Genomic DNA, 25,584 nt, shown 5'->3' on the forward strand with positions numbered 1-25,584 from the left:
ATGATAGGAGGGTAGCCTTGCAAGGCTTGCATCCAAGTTGAATGATTTCCCCTCCCCCCCCCCCCCTTCCTTTCAAAAAAGATGCTGCTGAATTTGGTCTTGATTTTAGAGCATGTACACTAAAAGACTGGTAAATTGCTTCTCCATTGAAGGCAATAAGAAGGGAAAGAGTATGCATGCTCCAGCCTTTCCTTTACTTTTACTTCATAAAAAAGGTGGGAGGAATAAAAATTTCCTTCAGCTACACATCTCATGAAAGAAAATGAGACCCATGCTAATTATTATCAATGGTATCCATGATCTTTGATGTATGTTGACCCCTCGACTCTCATTGCATCTGTCTTCTGGGCAGCATTCTACACATCCCCATCCAGCTCTTTTCTTAGCGCAGAAGTAGTACTTGGACAGTTGTAAAGTAGCCGCTGTGCATCCTTCCACAGAGGCACAAGATTTATCTATTCCCAATTTTCCTCGCTCCTCTTCATAAAAAAAAGCATAGAGAAAAGAATAGAAAACATTGCATGCTGCTTAAGGTTGTTTTAATTGCATTATGGTGAACTTGTAACCCTCTTCAAATCCTAAAACCTCAAAAAGATTAAATATTGTGTGGATACAGATAAGGTTTAAAGAGATAAACTCACATGATAGAAGAAGGTAATTTAAATAGAACTTTTTTTTAAAAAGTGCACTTGACACTCAATCAAAGTAATCTAAAAGAAATGTACATGTGTACCAACTGAAATTGGAATTATATTGATTGATCCAGTTCTTTTTACAGTCTAAACAATAACAAATGATGCATAATAGGCTACTTGTGAAAAAAATAAGACACAACACCTAAACTACTCTATTCTAGTGGCTTACTTGAGTAAGTAACTCGTGTAAGGCATCTGTCTTGGGTGATGGAGCAAGTCTGGATGTTGTTGGATCCAATGCAGTTATCATTGGTGTCCTCACCAGAACAGCTGTAACACTGCAGCCCTTCAGCTAGAAAGAGAGAGAGAGAGAGAGAGAGAGAGAGAGAGAGAAGACAAGGAAGGAGGGATAGATAGAGGGAAGAAGGGGAGGACATAAAACATAGATATTTTAGCTGGGAGTTTAAACAAAAAAGGACTGCAGAGTACAGGCTCGAGCAAGCATACACATTTGGCAATTCCCAAATAAAGAAAGTATTATTGCTATTTTTCCATTAAAAATCCACCCTGGCCTTTTCCTTCCTTTGTCCTTGATAATCTGATTGCCTTGGATTTGTACAGCGTCATGATTTGTTATTAAGATGTTAAAATCAAATTAATATTTTACAAAGATATCATAACACACACAAATCAAATTATTACACACACACACATACCTGTATGTCACACTGCACAGATTGCAACAGAACTCACAGACTTGGTCATAGACAGTAAATCATTCTACATTCCCAGCCCTAACTTGTAACTTTAATAGACAAGATCTATGTTAAGTTAGAGTGAACATGGTCAAGATTGCACTTCAAGACCTAACTTTAGTCCTACTCCTACTTCGAATCATGACCATGCTAGCAATTAGACATTTTGCATTTCTGGTTCTGCCTTTTTTATCTTTGATTGCATGTGACATGTGCATGAAGGACAGGGTCGAGGAAAATGACTTGACTAGCATTGAATTTGCCAATAATGGCAATATGCAAAGTCAAACTTCAAAGAAAGGCAAAGTTTAGATCTCCCCTTAACTTAGTTTAATGATTAACTTTAATTAAGTTTACCAATACCATGCCATGCTGCCTTATTGATATTACATTCTTAAGGCTCTATCTAGAATCTACAATTGTAGATCTAGACCTTGAACCTTCTATTTTTATACATTTCAGATTTATGGGATGGTTAATTGCAAGCGCGTAGCTAGGATTTCCTTTTAGGGGGGGCGGTAGTGAGCACGTGAAGCGTGCGAATCACTTACAGAGCGCGCAAAGCCCGCTCCCTAGGGGGGTGGGTGCAGAGAGGGGGGAGTTTCCCCCCTCCCTCGCGAAGCGCGGAAGCTTTGAGGTTTCATCAAACTAGAAGAGAAAGAAGACGATACATTGGACCGTTCTCGACTCTTAATCTTTGTTTGAATCAAGTTCCCCTTCCTTGGCGCGTAGCGTGGAAGTTCTGAAGTTTTATTACTAGATTATTAAAGAAAAGAAGACGATTCGTTGTACCATTCACGGCTCTTAATCCTTGTCTGAATTCAGTTCCCCCCTCCCCCTCTCCCGCGCGAAGCGTGAAAGCTTTGACGTTTCATAAATTATTAGAGAAAGAAGATGATTTGTTGTACCGTTCTCGACTCTCAATCCTTATCTGAATTCAGTTCCCCGCTCACCTTCCACGTGAAGCGCGGAAGCTTTGACGTTTCATTAATTCATTAAAGAAAGAAGACGATTCGTTGTACCGTTTTCAACTTTTAATCCTTTTTCTTCCTACGTCCTCTTCCTTTCTTCTTTTTTTTTTTTGGCCGGCGTTTTTGGAGGGGGGCGACCGCCCCCACCCCCCCCCCCCCCCCCCCCCCCCCCCCCCGGCTACGCGCCTGGTGAATTGAGGTCTTTCGTGGCTTGTCCAACATGTCCAATGTCCAGTAACATTTGTCAAATGGCTTGCGGCTATTAGTCACAATAAATGCCTAGTACTAGATCTAGAGTCTAGTACTAGTCTAGTAGTAGTAAATAGACCTACACCCTTTTATTGTCTGCACCTTCACCTGCTATCACAACACATCCCATCCCAGTATAGCTTGGAAAAGCTACTTCAGGGATTACCTCATCAAGTATCAAGTAAGTAGATCTAGTAGTTAGCTATTGGGCCTTTAGGGCGGTCGGCCGGCCGCGCCATCGGCTAGGCTCGGCCCGGTATGCTAGCGCAGGTCGCGCCGCAGACCAAATTAGTCTGCTTCATTACAAACTTACCCAGATGATGTATGCTGGCATAGGACAGTGATGCCACAAGGAGTATAAATGTTTTTAAATACATCTGGTAATTCAGGTGTTCGGTGGTAAGATTGTGTGTAAACAAACCTGTTGCCGGGTGAGTCAAATCACCCGCGGATAGACCGGGTCGATCGCGGATAGCTGTGCAAAAGTAGTGTGCATGCGAAAAATATAATTTGGCTAGTGAAAGTAAACACAAACGATTTACGCGTGGCCGATCATACTAAAATTAGCGATTAAATAAGAGAGAGAAATGGTAGGATCACAGAAAAGATTGCTCTGTTTTTAGGGGCTTTGTTATAGGAGTCAGAGGCGGTGATGTGGGGGGGGGGGGGGGGGGGGGGGGGGGGGGTGAGGGGAGCAAGGGGAGCACAGTGCCCACATGCAGATACCCCCTGAAGTGCCCTTGTTGTTTATATAACAAAAGTGTCCCCCCTTTTACTTCGATCAGATATGGTGGAAGAGAAAGAAGAAAAGAAAGGGGGAAGCTTAGGGGTCGGGGCCGAAAGGGCCTTGTCTCCCAGGCTGTTACCTCTCCCCCCCCCCAATAAAAAATAAGAAAGAAGGAAGGAAGGGAAGGAAAGGAAAAAGGAAAAGAAGAGATAAAAGGAAGGGGGAAAAAGAGGAAAAAGAAAAGAAAAGAAATGGGATATCATTTTCCCCGCAAACAAGTTGTGGATCGGCGAGCCGGGCCAAAAGGGCCCTTGCCTATCCCCCTCGTCAAAAAAAAAGAGAGTAGGAAGGGAAAGGGAAAGAGGAGAGCTAAAAGGGAACCAAAAAATAGGAAGAAGAAAAGAAAATGGTGAAAAGAAGGGAAGATCAGTTGCGATAAATCCCGCCAACAACGTGTATCGGGGGGGGGGGGGCGGAAGGCCCTTGCCTCCCCAAAGCAAACGTAACAGAGAGAGAGAAGGAAGGGATGGAAAAGGGAAAGAGGAGAGAAAAAGGAAATAGAAGAAGAAAAAAAGAGAAAGAAAAAAGGTTTTTCCCGCCAACAAGGTGTAGATCGGGGGAGGGGCCCCACTCGCGGCGATGGGGGGGGGGGGGGGGGGCAGTTTTCTCCCCCCCCAATATAATTCAAACGTGGTTTATTTCTAATTCGATACCGGTGATTTACAAATGTTGCTGAAATGACATAATTTTCCGAAATTTTTCCTCACTTTTTAGTAAATTTTCCTCTTTTTTTTGCGTTTGTTGAAAAATGACAAAGTTCCTAAATTAACAGTCAGGCAAGAAATATGCTAATTTAGAGGGCCCCTTTACCTATGATTATTGACCCTTTTCCTTTAACATAAGTCCCCTTTTCCTTCTGATTAGTACCCCGGCCCTCCCCCTGGATCCGCAAATATATTAGCAGCAGCAGCAGAAGTGATGAACAAATGAAAAAGCATAATTACGTAGGCCTTTATTTCTGGGAATATTGCAGTTTTTTCCCCTTAAATTCATAATGAATTATTTTTATATTCCACTTCTAACTTCATTTCATTTTTGGTTTCATGAGGCAATTACTGCCCAATTAGAATATTCCCACGTGTCCGGGTTTCAAGAGCAATTTATGATTATACTAATTGCCTTACATGATAGTGATTAGATGCTATTTTGCCGCTTCAAGTTGTCCGGGCGGGGGGGGGGGGGGGGGGGGGGGCTAGGCCCTGACAGGCGCATACGAAGGGGGGGGGGGGGAGGGTTGGGGGTTAAACCCCCTTTGGTATTTTTTATGTGTGTATTTTGGAGAAAAACCCCCTCCCCCTTTTGCAATTTTTGTTTTTTTTTAATTAAAAAAAAAAAAAATACCAATAGCTGACCTAAAAAAGTTGACCTTACCCCCCCCCCCCCCAACGGAGCAAAATGTCAAATTTCGAGACCCCCCAAAAAAAGTGTACTCTTACCCCCCCCCCTGCTTATTCAGCGGCTGGCTGGGTGGTTATTTTAAAAATGTTAACCCCCCCCCCCTTGAAAAAATCCTGCGTACGCGCCTTGGCCCTGAGCTATAGGCAGATTGCTCGTAACTACGACGCCGATCGAGTTGCACTCACATTTCTAATCCAAATACCGTATTCGAATGTAACGACTTCATACCTGCATATATCCCGCAGAAAACTAACCCTTTTCTGTAGGACGTGGGTCGACCATTCGGACAACTATAGACCTACTCCTTTTGGACAACACGCCCAGGAGCGGGGCCCTCCGCCCAAGCAAAAAACAGGTAAAAAGTTAAAATGGTTACGTAAATTGTACCTTTTATAAACAAAAAAGTAAAGCGGCCCCTCCCCCTAGCCAATACATGCCAACTGTTCAGATTAAAGAGGAACATTCCTCTTTTTGGGAGAAGATAATTATCATTTTAATGCAGGTGTTCCTCTTCCTGTACAAATTTGCCTGTAGTATTGAATAGGAGGGTTAGGATTGTTCCTCTTTTTTTTTAAATAGCATAATTTGTACAGATTTCTGATTTTCAAATGTTGGCATGTATGCTAGCCCCAAAAATAGTGTTACTTTCCCTCCACCCCCCCCCCCCCCCCCCGCTTATTCACCGGCTGACTGAGTCGCCACTAAATATTTTCTCACGAATTGCCCCCCCCCCCCCTCTTGCCGCCGACTTGATCCGCCCCTGGACACCCCCCCCCCCACCCTCAGATATTATAATTCAAGTAGGATTCAAAAGTCTTTTGTTTTGTTTTTAAACCAAAATTATAGTGTAACAAAGAAAATTGAGTGTAAACGTCAAAATTACAATAACCAGGAATGGCGAAAATTAACGTACTACGACATGGCTCTTCTAAAATATTACATTTATAATATCACATTTATTATTTACATCGTAATTCGGCGACCCGGGTTCGAATCCAAGTCGATGCGCTAGTGCCCTTTGGTAAGGCATTAATCCTCATTACCAGGTCCGTCGAAGAGGACCTAAAGCCGTCGGTCTTCTGGTTGCCTATACTAACAAGCATTTATGCTTTCTTAGCAGTCAGGTAAAAAAAATAAACATCATCATCATCACCATCACTGTGTAGAGATTAAAATAAATTACATTACTCATAATGCTTGTTACAATCTTTATTGACCACGGACGGATACCTCTTCGGGACAACTTCCCCAGACAACGCAGACCCCCCCCCCCCCCCCGTCCCCCTTCCATGCCCAGAGCACTGAAATGATCTGATCACTTTTTTCATTATACATTTGCCATTTGAAAAACCCTAAAATATATGAGAAATATTGAAACAATTAAAATTATCACAATTTTACTTCTAAATATATTCTTACATGATTTTTCAAAACCTGTTTTACATTTATCTTTATCTTTTACACATTTCTCAACACGACGCCACAAAGCTAGCTAAAGCTCTCTCTCAGCTATCTTTCAGTTGCGCATGCGCATTCACAACTGTCAGCCATTACCTTCGAGATTCCCTACGCGATTGCCCTTTTCTAAAGTGAAATTGTAGAAGATTGTCTCAAGAAACATGAACAGAATATTGGTAAGAAGCTCACTCATTACTTTAAAATCTATTTCCCCTCGTTTCTTTGATAAATTTGCTGTTTTGTTTGCAATATGCCACTTGCTTCCATTGATTAACAACTTCGTACTCGCTGGAGCTGGCATCAGTGAACTCGATGGATGGATATGGGCCGTCTCCGGTGGCTTGTCGCCCGCTAAGGAATAGGCCTACTGCCTGCCGGTATACCGGCCACACAGACAGATGACGCGTGACGCCCGGGTTGTTTTTCCGGATTTTTAAACAGCAATTTGAAGAAGTTTACAAGCAATATAAATAAATAAATTGCATGATATTATAAAGTACAAATAGTCCTGATGGTTAGTGCTATTTGATGAATATTTTCTGTTAAATCCGAAGGCGAAGCCGAAACTGCAAGTGCAAAGGGTAGACTGTAGATGATTTTTACTGTTTTAGATCATGATCCTTCTTTCTTTCTTTCTTTCTTGATTTGATTTTGTTTGGCAATAAGTCACAGTTAAATATTTTATGAAATATTTATTCACATATATTTATATGCATATGTACAATTACATGTCATAATTGACTATTTTTTAGGAATTTTCCCCCTCCATCCCCCTTCCCCTTGCTTATTTTATTTTGTTGAGAAAATATAATTCAATAAATTTGGAACTAGAGTTACGAGACGGCCTAGCTCATTATTATTGACATTGTATTGTTTCATTGTTTGTCATGATGAGTGTCCAAACTAACCAAAGTTGGCGGACATTTAAAATTTGCTGATCTTTTGTCCATAATGTCATAATTTATTTCACACCCAAATTCCAATAAAGTTTTGTTACTTGGGAGTCTTGGTAAATTCCATGTTCCTCTTTCGATTGGTGATATCAGATTTTCAAAATCTTACTGTTTAAAAAAAACATGGTCATGCCCATGGACACGTAGAACTTTACGCACTGAGCGCCCCCACTGGCTGACCTCTAGGCTCTTGAGCAGTTTTGACTTGAAGTAGGAGAGGTCCCACAAGCAGAGATCGCAGTGGTGTTGACCATACAAAATCGTACCAAACACATTGACATGTCATGCTTCATAATTATACAGGTGACACACTTCATACATAACTGACGCACACTAAGCATAGGTACAAACTTACAATAGAAAAATCAACAAACATTTCAGTACAACAACTACAACTTGCAAGTTTGTACCTAAAATATGACAAAAATAAGAATTTATCAAACTGATAACACGTACATGCATCTGAGATTTAAGTACATTGTTAAACGATGCTTTTAACCCTAACTTTAAGTTAATTTATAGAATGTACATGATTTTTCATACTATGAAGTATGAAGATTATCTTTGATTTATATCATATAGTATGTTTTGTTGAGAAAAAATTCTAGATATTATGGTAACTTAGTGAGTATGAATGGATACATATTCCACAAAAAATTTTTTGAGAGGTAGAATATCAACACCAATGTATGCCCAGTGACAGCTAAATGCATAAGAAGTTTAATATATTGGAGGGAGAAGGATATGTATAAGAATCTTTAAGAGTTAAAATTTGAATGCCAATATGATATCCAAAAAAAAAAAATCAACAAATTTGCATGAAATACTATATGATGAGCTGTAAGCAGCAATTGTATGGCACCCTGTATATGACTCGCAATTCGCAAAGTATGCACAAATATTTTACATACCAGTAGGAAAAGATGGCAGCAAGCCAGTTAAGACCTCAATAAGATGTTGTTGTTAGTTCTTGTACATGTACATAGACCCTAATTCTTTTTCATGAGAGAGTGGTTTTGAGTGGAATTTCAGTTAATCTACAAAACATTAGGTAATTTTTTCTGCTGCATCATGATAATCACAAAAAAAAATATTCCTAACCCACTCTACTATATCTTAATAATCTCAGATTCCCAAACTATTTTTCACTTGATTGCTATACAACCTCAATTACATTTACCCATGTGAAGAATTTGGTGCTTATTGCCTTACTGCTAAAAATTAGATATTAAATTGAACTTAAATATTTGAACAAATTTTAATTTGCTTCTATGTACTTTTTTTTTTTTACTGCTTACAGGCTATACGAAGTCTTGTCCCAAGGGCAGGCAAAACTTTCTCTACCTCAGCAAGGACACAAGTTGAAAATAAATTGAAAGAATCTCAATCAAAATTCCAGGTATGCTTTGAAGAAGATGCATGTGTAGTATATCATGTTATTCCAATTTTGGAAATAAAACTTTAAAACATTTTTTTTACTTCATAAATACTGCTATTTAAAAAATAAAAAAATCAGGGTGAAAATGATATGTGAATAATGTGAGGCTTTTCATTCTTTTTCTATTTATACTTGTACTGTATTAGTTTGAGAGAATATCATAGTAGGAATGTCACTGAAATGTACTGCCTTTTTAATTGTCCTCATATTTAAATTATATGATGAGAAATGGGTAAAAAGTTTCAACCAAACTTTAATGCCACCAGTACCAGTATGTACCAATTTCTGTGTGCAATGTATGTGGTTTTTAGCAAAAATTTGTCAAATTTTGTGCATTTCAATGATTTCAATACCTCATGGTATACATTAATTTATTATCTTATTTTCAAACAGTTTTTTTCTTTTCTTTTCTTTCTTCAATGTAATTGCAGGACCAGTAGACTTCCTCACTTTATCTTTAAACCAGTCAGAGGTACATGGGGTTAACGACTGAATTATTCATACCCCTTTTAAATTTTATGTATTTTGTGTTTTTCGTACCTCAAGAATGAAAGGGCCTCTGTTAATTACTTTTAGATGTAAGCCTTAATATATTTCATTCTAAGGAAAAATTAATCGGCACTAATAAATTTTATACATAAATAAACAGTACTTTAAAAAATTACAAAAACCTGGTTAGGATATGTGACATGAGCAAACGTTGGATCCCTGCCCTCAGTATCACTGGCCAACATTTCATAGTTTTACTGTAATCCTTTGTTCTATTTTTTACCAGGCGCCTGATGGCAACCCCATCCATCTGAAGAAGGGAGGGATGGACTACGCCGTCTACTCCATGACGATGGGTTTGACGGCAGTGGGCACTTTATGGAGCTGTTTCGCTCTCTTCCAGTACGCCATGCCCAAGAAATAGGAAGCAGCACTCTTCAGGATACTGCAATACCAATTGTGCACAGAATAGATGTCTATCACTTTGCTTTGAACTGCTTATCTGTGTGTGAAAATGACTGCATTGTACAGAGTATAGCAATTTGATGAAGTTTGAAACACCATTGGCTATGCACACTATTAAGCTATCATAAACAACCGTCATTTTGCAGCATATTTGTGCCATCGACAAGCATTTGGGACATCTATAACTCTAACTGTAGCATAATGAATATTCTGTTTAAACATAACACAAAATATTTCTCTTAAAAAATAAAATCACATTCTGTAATGCCTCTTTGGAAGCAATGTTATTCAAAAGATTTAGGTTGAACATTTGGGATCAATAATTCATCAAGCAGGGAATCCACTTGTCTTTTCTTGAGGTGAACATGTGTACAAAATGAATATTTCTGATGTGAAAGTTATATATTGTGTATCCACCTTGTGGACTTAAAATTAAATTAATGTGATATATACAGAATGGCCATTTTGCTTCATTATGTCTGTGTTGTGTTCAGTGGAAATGATTTTTGTACCAGGTGTGTAGGATAAATATAAATATTTTGTTCATTTTAATTCAGAGAGAAAAAAATCAGAGAAGCAGACTAGTGAAAATTGGACAAAAGTAAGAGAGTGATCACTTTGTTAAACCTATAATCACTATATGTATAGGAACTTCAAATTTGCTGAATCAATGATGTCTCTGTGATGTAGTGCTGGACAATTATTGTTTTCTTTTTTTAATATGGCTTGGAGGGGTCTTTTGTATTTAAGAGACTTGTAATAATATGTAATCCATAAAGTAGTTTGAGCAGTGTCCTAAGAAAGAAGGCATTTATGAGAAAAAACAGAAATCTAAAATATTTGTGTACACGACAAACGAGACAGTTGTCCAAGACTAACTTCACAATCCACTGTCCAAATTGCCAATTTGAGATTTTCCTGGATTCACCATTCTGTTTCTCTTGTTTTTTCTGCTTTCATGCAAATGAACTTCTCATAAGGGTTACATGTAGATTGCGTTTTAAATTCTGCTTGATTTTCATTGATATAATGGACTTCTTGATATTGTCTAAACTTCTAAAGACTCTTAACTTCCAAACTTATCATTTTAAAATATAGTCTTGGATGCAAATCAATTAAAAAGACAATGGATTCACATGGATTTACTGACTACTTTAATAGTCATGGGCTTATATTGAAAGAGGCTCTGAAGAATTCTTTCTTTATAATTCAATGTTTAAAAAAAAAAATCTTTAGATTTTGTGTTTTCATCTGGTGACTTTGCTGGTTATGTATTTGAGAAAAGTGTGTGGTGAATGTTCATAATAATGATTGAAAGAGAGTACAACATCTGTTTCTTGGTTGATTAAACAATATATAAAGACAAATCTAAAATAGACTTGTTGTCAAGTATGATATAGAGTGGGAGATGAGAGCAATATGTACATGTCTCATATCACCAGAATAAATGAGAATTTCAATGTCAGTAAGAGAGATGAAGGGCAACTCGGTTTGTGCACAGAATTGTGTGCACATACTGGACAAAATAAATTTGGTTTGGTCAAAATACAATCATATGGTTGGCATGACATGTGTCACTGCTGAATAAAGTCTTTTTACTTCTCTAGGTGTTGAAAAAAATAATCATCGGTAATGGGTCAAATTGACACCTCATATCAAGCTAAATTTAGCAAATTGTAAAACAAAAGATTGTCAAATTTTCATGGATGACAGTTTATGATGCTCATGTTTTCTAATTTGAATATATACCTTAATTTCTAGGGTTTTTTGCCATTAACAAAAAATCAAGATGATATAATTATCCCACCCTGATATAAATTTGGTTTTGATAGAAGCAGAAACATGAGAGGAACCATTCAGTGAAAGTTTGAGCAAATTCTGATTAAAAATAAGAATGAGATGAATTTTTGGAGTTGCAATCAACTTCAAACACAATTAGACCCTCACCCCCACCCCACTTTTTGAGAGGAAGGAGAAGCTAAAGTTATTGAATATTCCCATTTTTCAAATGGTAATTTCCAACTTGGCCATTTTCTCTCTCCCCCCCCCCCCCCCCCCATTTTTATTGACATTTTATTGTCTTTCTTGTTAGTTTTGGGCCCGGTTTAGGGCGAATGATTTTTCCGTAGAGATCAGTGGTTCACATGCATTGGAACTACATTTACAACACAACAACACACGGTATCGAAATAAGACTACACAAAGACCGTCCAGCTACAGCCCACAGCAGCCAAGTTTTTCACGTTTCAGGTATATTTTTGTGTATTAATTCTTATTTCTTAAACTCTAACATAAAAAAAGATTCATGAATTGAATTTTGTCAAGAGCTTAAAAGAATAGATGACTAGATCTAGACCTATTTGGTGTATTTTGAGCTGTGGCCTGAGCTGAGCGTGTGTGAAAAACTCCTGATGCGTTAAGCCCCACATGTTCGATATTTTGTCATTTAGTCTATGTTATATTATAGTTTGGGAAATTGCATTGTTTGGGTCCAGTTTCAGTTGGTAGGATGTAAGTCATTATTGGTAGGTGCCTTTTACATACCACCAGATAAAAGGGACTATCAGTATTTGAATGAGTTGCAAACTTCCCTGTCTAGAATTAAAGGTAAACACAATGACAACATCTGGATTGGTGGTGACTTCAATCTAGGTGATATAGATCTACAATGGGACTCCCAAAACGTACGTCCTAACCCACAGGTTACGAAAGTATGTCATCAAATGATTGACTTGGCAAATGATCATAACTTACAACAAATAGTTACTGATCCTACTAGACAATCAAACATACTCGATCTTTTCTTCACCAACAATCCTACCCTAGTCGAAAAATCTACCATCTTACCTGGGATAAGTGATCATGACGGAATTCCCATGCTTGTTATAAACACATCACCAAAAATCTCCAAACCTAAACCACGTCGTGTTTACCTGTATGCCAAAGCAGACAAAACAGGAATGAAAACAGAATTGAACAATTTTGGCAAGGAATTTTGTGCTACAACATCAAACACTGAGTCTGTTGAGCAATTATGGAATGTCTTCAAGACTCGACTGAAGAACATTATGGATATTTTCATTCCCACCAAGGTTATTAGTAATCAGAACAAAACCCCTTGGATAACCCCAAAATCAAGCGAATGCATAGACGGAAACAACGGGCCTATAACAAGGCCAGAAATTCAGGAAACGATTGCGACTGGGCGAGTTTTAGAGAAATCAGAAAAGAGACCCATAAGTTGACCAGATCTGCTTACAGAAAACACATTAGAGATTTTTGCTTGCAATCAAAAAAACAGTTCTGGTCTTTCGTCAAAAGCCTCAGGAAGGACTCCTCTGGAGTACCCGCCTTAAAAGAAAAGGGTGTCCTCACATCAGAGGATAGCCAGAAGGCCGAAATACTCAATGAATACTTCCGTTCAGTCTTCACTACAGAAAATCTACAAACCCTTCCCAACATTCCTCAATCTAATATCTCTGGTATAAATAATATAATCATTCATACTCCAGGGATCGAGAAACTCTTGAAGAACTTAGATCCAAAAAAAGCTTCCGGGGTCGACGAGATTTCCCCCTGTATACTAAAAGAGTTTTCTCAAGAATTGGCACCACTTCTTTCCAAAATCTTCCAAGCATCTTTTGATACAGGCTATTTACCTGAAGACTGGCGTAAAGCCAACATCACACCTATCCATAAAAAGGGTGATAGAACTAAACCAGAAAACTACAGACCAATATCTCTCACTTCTGTATGCTGTAAACTACTAGAACATGTTGTACACTCTCATATAATGAACCATCTTGAGTCGTACAACATACTCAGTAAATACCAACATGGATTTAGGAAAGGTCATTCCTGTGAATCACAGCTAATCCAAACCATGCACGACCTTACCCTTTCTCTCGACAAACGGACCCAGACTGACATGATCGTTACTGACTTTTCTAAAGCGTTCGACACTGTGCCCCATCATCGTCTCATCCTTAAACTTAATCAGTACGGTATCAATGGGAAAACCAACAGGTGGATCTCATCCTTCTTACAAGACAGGCACCAACGGGTAGTATTGGGGGAGAACATTCACAGTGGATTAGGGTTAAGTCGGGCGTTCCTCAAGGGACAGTGCTCGGACCTTTACTCTTTCTAATCTACGTTAACGACATACCTGACGAGTTATCCTCGACCGTACGACTATACGCAGACGACTGTATCTTATACTCTGGCATAAAAACTCAACTTGACGCTACCAGACTACAGGACGACCTTGACAGACTTTCTGCATGGGTGGATAAGTGGCAAATGCAACTCAACCCCCAAAAATGTCATGTTCTTAGATTTAACGCTTCTAGATCCCCTGTAACAACCAAGTACACCATCGGAGGTACTGTATTACAGGAAACCCCCTCTCACTCGTACCTAGGGGTAGAGATCTCCAATGATCTAAAGTGGGATAAACACATTTCTAACATAACATCATCTGCAAATAAGGTCAATGGATTCATCCGTAGAAACCTTATATCATGTACTAAACAAACTAAATCCTTAGCTTACACAACCCTAGTCCGTCCAATTGTAGAATATAGTTCTAGTGTCTGGGACCCATATACCAAAGAACATACACAGGAAATTGGCAAGGTCCAAAGAAGGGCAGCCAGAATGGTATGCAATGACTACAGGCAAACTACCAGCGCGACAAAACTAATGGTAGGGTTAGGATGGGACTTGCTTTCTATTCGAAGGAAAGTTTCGAGGGTCTGTATATTGCACAAAGCCTTGGGGGGGCACTTGGCCCTGCCGGTGTCGGACTACCTGCGTCCAGCTACCAGACGTACCTCAGGAAACTCCTTCATCCAATACTCCACCCGCACCAATTGTTTTAAACACTCCTACATTCCACGTACCATCAAGGACTGGAACTCACTACCCTCCGACATCCAAAGGACCACGAACATTGACACCTTCAAACTCCAAGCAACCAACTTTTTCCGCAACCAAGACCCAAGCAATAAGAACTAAACAAGCACAGTGCGCACCCCCTCATTCCTCCTCGCTTGGTTCCTTACGGAACGTTGAGGAGTACCCCCGAAGAAGAAGAAGAATGAAAGAATCCAGCAGTCAGCACAGCCCCAGGTACAGCTAGGTGCATGATACTAGACCAAAAGTCTATTTCGTTCGTTAGCCTCTTATTTGGGTAGGGTTGGCTCTTCTAAGTAGAGACAGAAGCGGGCCATAGGGTCTGCTGTCAGAAGTTAGTGGCATGGCACGATAATAATGCCACCAAAACGGCAAAAGTGCCACCAAACTTTGGACTTCTAGATCTATAAAAATGTCATTTTAATTTAGCGGATTCAGATCCGATGCTTTTATTCTTGAATATTAGGCCTAGGCTAATATACATCGGTTCCAGAGACGCAAAGTTCAAAGATCAGCAATGCGTGACATTTTCATTTTTCGGTATAACACGTATAAGGTATAGCGTTTTTTCAAAATCTAGCGCGCGCGCCGTGCGTGAGAGCATTTCCAGACCCTCGAAATACGTGACACTTGGTAGCTCTGCGGTTCCACTTACCAGATTTACTGTATGATGCGTAATGCATTTAAGGGTCTTTTTTCCAGATTTTCTTCGTCGAAATTGAACTCTGTGTTGAAATTCTTGCAGCCGTATTTTAAAATGTTATTATCAATAGACTACGTCGTCTTCCTTCATGCGCAGTAACAGTTTAAAATACGGCTGTAAGAAATTTTCGGTCTATGTGCTTACGGGTGTAATAAGAGGGAGGGGTAATTTAAATCAAACCAAATATCAGTGGACCTGCAAGGCCACCTCAAAGTTGGAGGATTTCAAAATACCAACCCAGGTCAAGTATTGCTGCAAGATTTTATTAAGATAATAAGTTCTAATAAACCTGTTTTAAAAGGATTCAATGTGCTTTCATGTTCAGGTGTGTGAAATTAAGTATTGAAGGTATTGGGGAACAGTTTGATAATGATAATGTACAAACAGCCATTGCTATTGTGTGGTTTTGTTTTTAATTGTTTAATTCACATTTTGATACAGGAGATTTATTTCATATCAGACTTTGAAATTGTACCCCACAAAATTCCAACTGATTTTGTTTAGAAATGATTATTCCCTCAAAATATCTATTAAAAGACTATCAAAGTGGAAACAGCCATATATTTTTTTTTTTTTGCATAAATATGTATTTGCACTTCCATAGAATCAAGATGCCATCTGCTAGTGAGATTGGAATTGATGACATTGAAGACATCATATCAGCTGGGGATGTCACACCGAAGGAACGCTATGCTAACAAACAAGATGTGATGCCCAAAGTTTTAAATCGGAAGAAGGACAGAAGAAAAAACGGGGAAGACATTAAAGCAGACAGGTATTGCAGGGCTTTACATCAACTCTTTTTATAGGGGGTCTGGATTCGAGTTTTTAATTTCTTTATATATCAGCCCTATGTACACTTTTAAAGATTTTGGGAGGCCAGACTGCTGTGTTTACATGACCTAATATTTTTGGCCTAGAAAAGGGATGTATTTTTTGCCTAGAAAAGGGATGTATTTTTTATATGAAATATCTACAGATATATCTTTTGTACACCTGCTTACCATGTGCTTTTACATTTTCAATATTGGAAACTCTTCTTACCCTTTAAAGTTTTCCAAGTTAATTTATTATCATGCAGTACTTATACACTATATAGTATTTAAAGTATTTAATGACTACTTCAATGATTCTTTGGTTTTGACTGGTTTTAGATTTTTACTGTATATTGAAGTATATATTTTCATGTTATCAAATTTATTCTTTCAAGTTTATTATGGTGCTTTTATGTCAACATGTTGTAGCTTACAATGGAATATAAACTCACATTTAAAATATGTTGTTTGTTTGTTTGCAGCATTATCCCAGGGACTCAGAAAGTCTTTGTGAAGACATGGGGATGCTCTCATAATAATTCTGATGGAGAGTACATGGCAGGTCAGCTAGCAAGCTATGGGTATTCTATTACTGGTAGGTTTAAGGGAGACAGCAGCTTCACCATTCCACATTTGCTTATTTATGACATAACATCTGTAACAAACAACCTGAAATGCATTTAAAACAAAACCTCTGAGATTTTGTTAAGGACTCTCTGTTTTTTAGAATGGAGCATGATTAAATTACCCTAAAATTGAATACCGGTATTGAGATTTAAGTGGCTCAGTAAGTGTGTGCCTTGGTTAACATGTGAATAAAAAGTCTACTAATATAAGCCTGAATTTTGCCAACTTAAAATCAAAGGGTTGTTTGGGTAAAAAATCTTAATTGGAGTTTAATTTTTATGAATCGTAATGACGATGGTGTCATTATTTCATAAATTTACGGACAATTCAGGCTCGAATTGGATGATGATCATGACGATAATAAGAGCAATGATAAATTGTTTGTGCATCGCTTACTGATCATGCACTCTCATCAAATAATGTCGATGATGATGTTGATAATGATGACAATAATGATGATGATAATGATGATAATGATGGATCGATGTTATTGATTCTTTACAACTTCAAGACGATTCAAGCGGGGCAGACGTCTGGCTGCTCAACAGCTGTACGGTCAAGAACCCGGCCGAGGATCACTTCAGGAATGAGATCCAGAAGGCCCAGCAGCAGGGCAAGGCACTGGTCCTAGCTGGTTGCGTACCCCAGGGCCAGCCCAAGGCCAAGTACATGCAAGGCGTCAGTGTCATCGGGGTGCAGCAGATAGACAGGGTGGTGGAAGTTGTGGAGGAGACTGTAAAAGGTAATGTATCTCGTCTCAATTTTCTCAGTAAAATTGTATTACTCCTTCCCCCCTCCCCCCCAAGAAATAATGCCAGGATCTATAGAGCAAACAGTGTGTGTGTATTAGGTTTTTACAGATGTGTATCAATCAAATATGATTATTTTACGTCTGGGGACCGACCTTTAAACGTCACCATCCGAAAGACGTGACTCAGTTTCGAACCTGCGTCCTCGGCTGAATCAGTTTGTAACTTCCACTTTAAGCTGGATTACAGGCGCACGCCACAACGCCTAGTTCGAGCAAACAGGAATGAGTTCTAAGATTTAATTAAAGAAATTATTGATTGGGTCATTTTAATTTGATTTTTTTTTAACAGAGCAAATTTAGAAACTTGAATTTGTGTTTTCCCTCTAAGGTTTACATAAGAAGGTGCTGAAACTGGGTAGTTTACTTAGCTGAATTTGATTACTGGTAGCACAGTAATCTACATGTAAAGCATTTTACATTAGATTTTCAAACTAAGTTACATGAATTGGTCAAAATCAAATATAAACCCCTGTCACCGGTAATCAGATTTACAATACCACACTTTTTTATTATTATGTTCTAGGGAATACAGTGAGATTATTTGGACAGAAGAAGCAGGGAGGAAAGAAGATTGGTGGAGCTAGTTTAGACCTGCCTAAGATTAGGAGAAACCCGCTTGTGGAAATCCTTGCAATCAATACAGGGTAAGTACTTAACACCAAGCTAACTCACAAAATGTAAATATTTCACTAATTCATGTTATTACTCCATGATACATGTGTGTTGTCTAAATTGAAGCCCTAAACTTTAGAAGTGGATGAACAGAAGATCTATGAATAGAAATGGTGAGATTGTCTCATTTTGTGTTACATATTGTACATTCACAGTATACTACAAGGTGCAAGGTGATCTTTAGTTTAATATGGTTTGTAAATGGCCGACAGTGTCTGCTCAAATGTCAAGTTATAAGAATATAACAAAAATGGGACATAATTATCAGCTGTTCATATGTTTTGTTGACTCTTAGTTATATCTTATTTGTTTATATACTCTTTGTTACCTACCAAAATGAGAGGGGAATGCTTGAAAGTCATTGTCTTTTGAAAGCCATTTGTGCTATCTTGTCATGCATGAGAGCACTAAAAGCTATTTGTATAATGTATATGTAACATACCAATTTTTAATTGATATAAATTCAAATCTTGTTTTTCTTTATTGCACCAGCTGCCTAAACCAGTGCACCTATTGCAAGACGAAACATGCACGGGGAGAACTTGGTAGTTATCCACCAGAAGAACTTGTTGCCAGAGCGAAACAGTCTTTTGATGGTAAGCTTATGAATACAGTATCTTACTTAAACTCAGTATAAGGAGAGCGCAAAGATTGAAAATGTTTTTAGATAGGAATGTTGTGGCAGAATCAAATGATTTTACACATGACAACCAAGACACCATCCAGATCGTCTTGCTGAGCAGCTTCTCAGAGATATATTTCCAGTCCTTTGAAGTCCTGTGACAATACCTTTGCAGTCTATTTTCTTCACAAATCGAATTCCTCACTTCAAACCTTGACCAAACAATATACCTAACCCTAAACCCAATGACCATTAACCCTCTGTCCTTGAGGAACTATATCCCATAGAAACTGTCAGGTTACTCTATTTTCTCTTTGGGGTACATTAACTCATAGGGACAGCATGCCTTCCCATTCAATACCAGGAATTCCAGTTTTTGACTTTCCTTGATTTCAGGCCCATTCACCTCTCTGTTTGAGGCTACTTTGGGCTTCATATTGTACATAACATTTGGTGGTCCAACAAGTTTGGGATTCTTTTCAGGCTCATTGGGAAAAACAATTTGTATTCCTGTTTAAAGAGAGGTTTCTACTATCAATATGTTTGCATGTTGTATTTTGCTTCTCAAAGTACTGTTTTTTCAGTACCATATATAAAGATAATTTGATTTGTGATTTCGTACCGGTAAGTAGGTGGTTTAATTGTCCTTCTCAATTGTCATCTTGCCAACAGAGGGCGTATGTGAGATTTGGCTGACCAGTGAAGACACAGGGGCATATGGTATCGATATTGGAGTGACCATTGTGGAACTCTTAGACCAGCTGGTAGAGGTCATCCCTGAGGGATGCATGATGAGAATAGGCATGACCAATCCGCCTTACATCCTTGACCATTTAGAGGTAGGTTTGACAAGCAGAAACAAGGATGGGAACAACTGCAGAATACCCACCACACATGTAATCCAAACCCTATACCTCAAACAATTGTATGGGGATCCGATCTTCTGCTGTTAAATCTGAGGATGAATGGAAAAATGTATATCTATTAACAGGATTATCTGAGTGTTATTATTTTTTATATTGTTATTATGTCTTAGTATATTTATATGTTTCTTAGATAGTGTTACGTCGCGTATTACAGTAACACCTCTTTTTCATTGATATAATCTTTCCACAGGGCATTGCCAGGATACTGCGTCACCCTAGGGTTTACTCCTTCCTTCACATTCCAATCCAATCGGGTTCAGATTCAGTTCTTATGGACATGAAGAGAGAGTACTGTACTGCTGACTTCAGGAAAATTGTAGAGTTCCTCAGAAAAGAGTGAGTTATTTTTGGCGAGAATGTGAATATTTTCATGGTAGTACCTCATCCTTATCAGCTATTTACTATTAAAATCAGAGCTAGATTAACTCATTTAAACTTTCCAGTGAATCCCTGATTTTGAAGATTATAACTAGCATTCATAGTCGGATATAGTTTAGGACCGACATCTAGTTGGCTACTCAGAAGTGCATTTAAACTTGTCGTGTATGTATTTAAAACATCTGACATTCACGATTACCAGGTATGCTGTTTTTGGATTTGGTACTGTCTATTAAAATGAGAACCTGTTTTCGTATACGATGTACATGAATAGACAAAATAAATTGGCCTTTTGACAGTCAGTACTAACAGGTATATTGTTGACAAGTAATACATCAAAATATAATGCAGAATAATATTATTTGCTGTCTTTGGTAAAATTAGTTGTCATTTATCTTACGATTGTTCAACCTTACAGGCCCATCTTTTTTTAGCACTGTTGAAATATCCATGATAAAACTAGCTGGTTAACATTTCCATATATATGCATTTCTGTGTTTTCCATTCAGAGTGCCTCGTGTTACCATAGCAACAGACATTATATGCGGATTTCCACATGAGAGTGAAAAGGTGAGGTATCTTTTCCCATATAGGCCTACAATACAATGCTAATATTTCATTGCAAGTATCCAGAATACAGGGCTATATTGCTGCTGAATTCTTCATTGAAGTCTAAAAATTAGTAGTTTTCTTTGTTAATATTTGAGATACAGTACTATCCCAGTAATTAAAAAGATATGCCAAGTTCTCTAAGCATACATCCTTTTACATGACGTTATAAGAATACAAGTTTGAATGTGTTGCTTTTCAAGACTTTGAGGAAACTCTGAGCTTGATAGAGTACTGTTCATTCCCAGTATAACATTCCTGGCAAAGCACAGTTTAACACTTTAAAAGCTATCTAGCTTTGGTCCTTTATAGATTTTTGAGTCATACAGGGTTATGTTACGATTTTATTGCTTCAAGAACCAAAGCTTTGAGAAAACTCAGAGTTTCAGAGATTAGTTCTGGTTCTCCAGTGTTTTCATCAATCAGTTTTCAATTATATTATTTTATTTTCAATTATTTTATTTTATCTGTTACAATTGTTGCTTTTCAGGACTTTGAGGAAACTCTGAGTTTGATAGAGGAGTTCAAATTCCCCAGTGTCTTCATCAATCAGTACTTCCCTCGTCCAGGTACACCAGCAGCCAAGTGGCCTCAAGTCCCAGCGCAAGAGGTAATGGGTCCCCTCTCACAATGAATCTTACAGGCACTTCTACCATATTGTTTATTGAAATTTTATTTTTATTGAAGTCTTTCAATCAACATATTTTGTTGTGTGCCTGCCGAAGAACCAGAGCACAAATTTGTTGTCAAATCTTCATAAACAGCTTCTTTTATCTAGACTTCCAAATATTTCAGTTTTGATGCTGAAGTAATAATCTATCACTGTTAATGATTTGATGATTTTAAGACCGAAATGTTTCACATAGATGTGGTAAAAGAACTGTCAAAACCTTGGTATGTGTATTTCTGTAAATATACATTTGTTATCTTTGCATCCACATGCATCCTTATGACAAGCAGACAACAATTTGCACATTATATCTATGTACACCTGAAGTTGCTGTTTTCACTAACTTTATTTTACGTACTTAAGCACATTATAATTTCAACATCTTTGCTATTGAGAATTATTCATCATATGTTATCTGGTATTCGATGTTCTCACAACAAAGAAAATTATGCAATTAACCCCACTGCACTACTTATAGCTACTTGCGCCCTCTATAAAGCAAACAATGCCTTATCGGTGCCTGTTGGACCCCAATGATCCCCTTTTTCTTATGTTAATTGAGAGCTGATTTAAAGAGACAACCTCCCATCAGTGACCTTGCAGGGAGGTCTAATGCCCCCTGGCCAAACTAGTACAGACAGACTATAACAGTTTCTTTGACCAAATGGAATATTTCTTTTTGTTCACAGAAAAAGCGTCGGACCAAAGCTCTGACGGTACTGTTCAAGAGCTACCAGACATACGATGACAAGGTGGGCGAGAGGTTTGATGTTCTTGTCACAGAGGTGTCACATGACAAGCAGTATCTAGTAGCTCATAACAAGTTTTATGACCAGGTTGGTATATTTAATCTGAGCTTTCATTCATTGCTCATCTTTTGATGCATTTTCTGTCAGTTTGAAAGTAAACAATGTTTATGCATTGTTCTTGAATGGCATATGTGTATTCAGTATTTACATGAAATAAAGATATGTGTAGACAAAATGTAATTCAATTCAATTGAGAATATTAGAGGTGATTATATTTTAAACTGCAAAAATAGAAAAATTGTGAATTGCACTTTAAAACAGTTCTCTTTTGTCATACTTTCTCTTCCTTGGGGCTATTGTCCAAACAATTTGTTTTGATAAGGATTCATATATAATTTAGTAATTTTTCATTACACTACAATAAGTAAAAGTCCAAGTTTTTGTATTTCCCAATTCAGTGCATTATTGTCCCATTTGTTATTGTACCAAGTACTTTTGACAATCAGTCAAAGATATTCAATTCAAAGTTTATTCAACACTCTTCATAAAAACATTTAAAATATACAAATACAGAATGGAGTTATCAAAAAATATTTAAAAAAAACACAAGAAAGTGATAACAAATACAATGGCAATTTATAAGAGCATTTGGTATAGGCAGAAAGGAGGGAAGTTCCTTATATAAAAGCCTACCCCTAAAAACACACATACAGGAAAACGAGAACAAAAGAACAGAACAAAAACAAAGAACATATTAAAACTTACTATCATGCACGATCAGAGTATAAAAAAAATTTGCCCATACTATTGATACTGATTATTATACTTGTTTAACAGAAATTGTTTATATTTAATTTTAAAAAGATTGAGAGTTTCGCATTTTTTAATTTCCTGAGGTATACTATTCCATATTAATGGTCCTTTAAAAAATAGTGAATTTTCATACAAGTCATTCTAATATGTGTTCCTGACTGGTGAAAAATCTTTAATTTTTTAGTTGGATTTAAACGCAGCTTTTTATGCAATAGACCCCCTTATTTTCTTTGCTTTCCTTTGCTGCAGGTGCTGGTGCCTCATAACAAGGAGTATCTGGGTAGGATATTGAAAGTAGAGATAGATTCGGTTGGAAAGCATTTCTTGATGGGTAGAGTTCTGGATGTCGGGCCTGCTCGAAGTATCCCTGTACAGAACCAACAAGCAGGATCAATACACAGAGCTTCAGCGAAGGTATGTACTATATTATTTACATTGATGTGTTTTATGTATGCAATGCAGTAGTACATAAGTTTGAGGGGGAACATTCATGCAGCTATAGTCACTCTATTCAACTATATGCTGGATGTTACACTGACATCATAAGATCAATTAAATCTCAACCAAATTTAAGGACCCATGTTTGTAGTGTATGTTTTCAGGTAGGTTCTCCTATTCAAGGCCGTCTGTACTAGTTTGGCCAGGAGGGATTAGACCACCCAGGTTGGTCACTGACAGATGGCTAAAGATCTCATCAACTCAGCTCTCAATTAACATAAGAAAAAGAGGATCATGGGGGACCATCAGCCACTGATTAGGCATTGTTTGCTATATAGAGGGCACAAGTAGCTATAAGTAGTGCAGTGGCGCTTTAAGCTAAGATTTATTTCCCTATCATAAAGTTTATTTTCTAGTATATTTCCTTCTGGAATTCTTTCTTTAACACTACATTCTTTATTATGCCTTTTGATGCAGAAGCTGTCTTCCAGAGAATCATCATCACCAATCAAAGCACCTTTGCCCTGGGTATCAATCATCATGGCTGTTCTTATTGCAGTTGCCTTCCTGGATGTGTGCAGGATAGCGTATCAGCATCTCACAAGATAGCATGCTTTATGGACACGGACATTAATCATCATGGCTGTTCTTGTTTGAACCATCTTCCTGGATGCCATGGCCATTGATATTATCAATCATCATGTTGCTATCGTCTATCTGGATATGTGCAAGATGACAACAACAACTTGTCTTCAGGTAGCAAGTGCAGTGGACAGTGATCACTGCATTTGTCTTCCTCAATGTGTGCATATCATATAGCATATAGCATATCAACATATCTCAAGATAGCAAATGCCGAGAGGCCAATGACTTAACATGAATTTTGACTTGCCCAACCAGACAAGACTGTGGTACTGGATGTGCAGGCAATGTTGAAATGGTTGGTTTCTAAGTTGTGCTGGCTCGGAACAAATGCCTGCAGAGAGGCATAATATCTGCATGCTCATGGTGTATATGGTGTGAATAGGTAACTGGTCAGAAGAGGTTCCTGGTCCGGTCTCCCACTCAGTGTTCTTTAGGGTAGGCGTATGCATGTTCCCTCCCTTTGAAAGCACCTCCCTAAGTCTGGTGTGTAAAGTCAATACGGTTCGATTTTTTGTGTATTACGAGCTGGACTTTCTTGCATGAAAGTACCCCTTTACCAGAGATGTTGGGAACATGAATGCGGTCCATCCGTTCCCGGAGTGGGGGGGGGGGGGGGGAGGGCGTGGTTCCTGGAATGCTTTATTATATAGTGCAGCTTTGCTAAAGCCACCCAGTATTTCTAAAGCTTATTGTGACTTTTCTATGATATGCCTTAAATAGAATACAACATGTTTTTATGTGGTTGAAGTCAGCACATGGACACTGCACCAATAGTTGTTTAATTGGGCATGAAGTTATGAGGAAGACGACCAGTATCAAAATAATTGGGCTGGAAAATGTGCTACAAGCCAGCTAGCAGACTGTAGAGTGCAATATAAAAGGTTCAAATCATGCTACTGACCTACACAAGGATTAGTCTCTATATTAGTCTGTTTACAGACTGTCAATAAATGGATGGACTTTGATATAATTTGTTCAAATTTCAAGATTTTGCCACCTGTGTTGCTACCACTTTAATATACCACTTAAGTCTCATAATGCTCACTCTGACTTGAACATACGTTTGAGTGGAATTTTTATTTTACAATTTGCATTATGACCCGTATGTTATATATTTAGATTGTAAATAAATCATATATTCTTTAGATTTTTGACATAGCATAATGTGTAAACACTGACCTAGTTTCATTTCATACTGTGGCTGGTCTGGTGGATTGCTGTGTGGGAAACAATAAAAGTAGTTTGCTCACTTCTTGATAACTGACTTCCTATTAATGGCAGCAAGTGAGAAGGCTGTTACCATGTGAGGGCCTTGTCTATCATAAAATTCTTGCTCATCTGCTCTTTCACTTCTGTAACAATGGTCATAACGTTCAGTATTTATTTAAAGTAAGCCCAATTGCTCACTTTATCATTTCTTTCATTTGCAATTTCATGTACTGTTTATTAAACATACATATCAGAAGGATCAATATATTTACTGGACTTTGCTGTTGCTGGGCTATGTCATTCCCCCCCCCCCCCCTTGAGCTTAATGCATAAGGAAATTGTACCCTAGACTTGTTTTAAGGCTCTCCTTGAGTATGATTCA

At 38.0% G+C, this 25,584-nt stretch overlaps 2 protein-coding genes and 1 long non-coding RNA gene across 4 annotated transcripts; 2 read left to right on the forward strand and 1 right to left on the reverse strand.

Annotated features, from left to right (window-relative positions):
- Positions 1–70: 70 nt before the first annotated feature.
- On the reverse strand, positions 71–3,110 carry LOC105437888. The gene is made up of 3 exons (XR_004066715.1): positions 2,924–3,110; positions 865–987; positions 71–479 (listed from the first exon to the last, which is right to left on the reverse strand). It is a non-coding gene; the product is annotated as an uncharacterized LOC105437888 (long non-coding RNA).
- Positions 3,111–6,303: 3,193 nt separating this feature from the next.
- Positions 6,304–10,055, forward strand: LOC587578 (cytochrome c oxidase subunit 7A1, mitochondrial). The gene is made up of 3 exons (XM_787297.5): positions 6,304–6,429; positions 8,507–8,605; positions 9,420–10,055. The coding sequence occupies exons 1-3, from the start codon at positions 6,415–6,417 to the stop codon at positions 9,555–9,557; spliced, it is 252 nt and encodes an 83-aa protein (XP_792390.1). The 5' UTR covers positions 6,304–6,414; the 3' UTR covers positions 9,558–10,055.
- Positions 10,056–11,747: 1,692 nt separating this feature from the next.
- On the forward strand, positions 11,748–24,533 carry LOC587594 (threonylcarbamoyladenosine tRNA methylthiotransferase). Of its 2 annotated transcripts, none has more exons than XM_787311.5 (13): positions 11,748–11,848; positions 15,823–15,993; positions 16,516–16,628; positions 17,172–17,402; positions 17,995–18,115; positions 18,636–18,739; positions 19,438–19,604; positions 19,882–20,027; positions 20,579–20,639; positions 21,169–21,288; positions 22,038–22,184; positions 23,160–23,324; positions 23,826–24,533. In XM_787311.5, the coding sequence occupies exons 2-13, from the start codon at positions 15,830–15,832 to the stop codon at positions 23,955–23,957; spliced, it is 1,671 nt and encodes a 556-aa protein (XP_792404.3). In that variant the 5' UTR covers positions 11,748–11,848; positions 15,823–15,829; the 3' UTR covers positions 23,958–24,533. The 2 variants fall into 2 exon arrangements, with proteins under 2 accessions (XP_792404.3, XP_011663334.2); XM_011665032.2 differs by having other exon boundaries at positions 23,829–24,533.
- Positions 24,534–25,584: the final 1,051 nt, after the last annotated feature.

This window comes from Strongylocentrotus purpuratus, unplaced genomic scaffold (genome assembly GCF_000002235.5).
Source record: "Strongylocentrotus purpuratus isolate Spur 01 unplaced genomic scaffold, Spur_5.0 spur5_scaffold_5, whole genome shotgun sequence".
NCBI classification, from domain to species: domain Eukaryota; kingdom Metazoa; phylum Echinodermata; class Echinoidea; order Camarodonta; family Strongylocentrotidae; genus Strongylocentrotus; species Strongylocentrotus purpuratus.

Bases quoted from the DNA above. Each gene is read 5' to 3' on its own strand.
- LOC587578 (XM_787297.5), top strand. The intron at 8,606-9,419 runs GTATGCTTTGAA...ATTTTTTACCAG, and splicing joins AATCTCAATCAAAATTCCAG to GCGCCTGATGGCAACCCCAT.
- LOC587594 (XM_787311.5), top strand. From the start codon at position 15,830: ATGCCATCTGCTAGTGAGATTGGAATTGATGACATTGAAGACATCATA. The intron at 17,403-17,994 runs GTAATGTATCTC...ATTATGTTCTAG, and splicing joins TGTGGAGGAGACTGTAAAAG to GGAATACAGTGAGATTATTT. The intron at 19,605-19,881 runs GTAGGTTTGACA...ATCTTTCCACAG, and splicing joins ACATCCTTGACCATTTAGAG to GGCATTGCCAGGATACTGCG.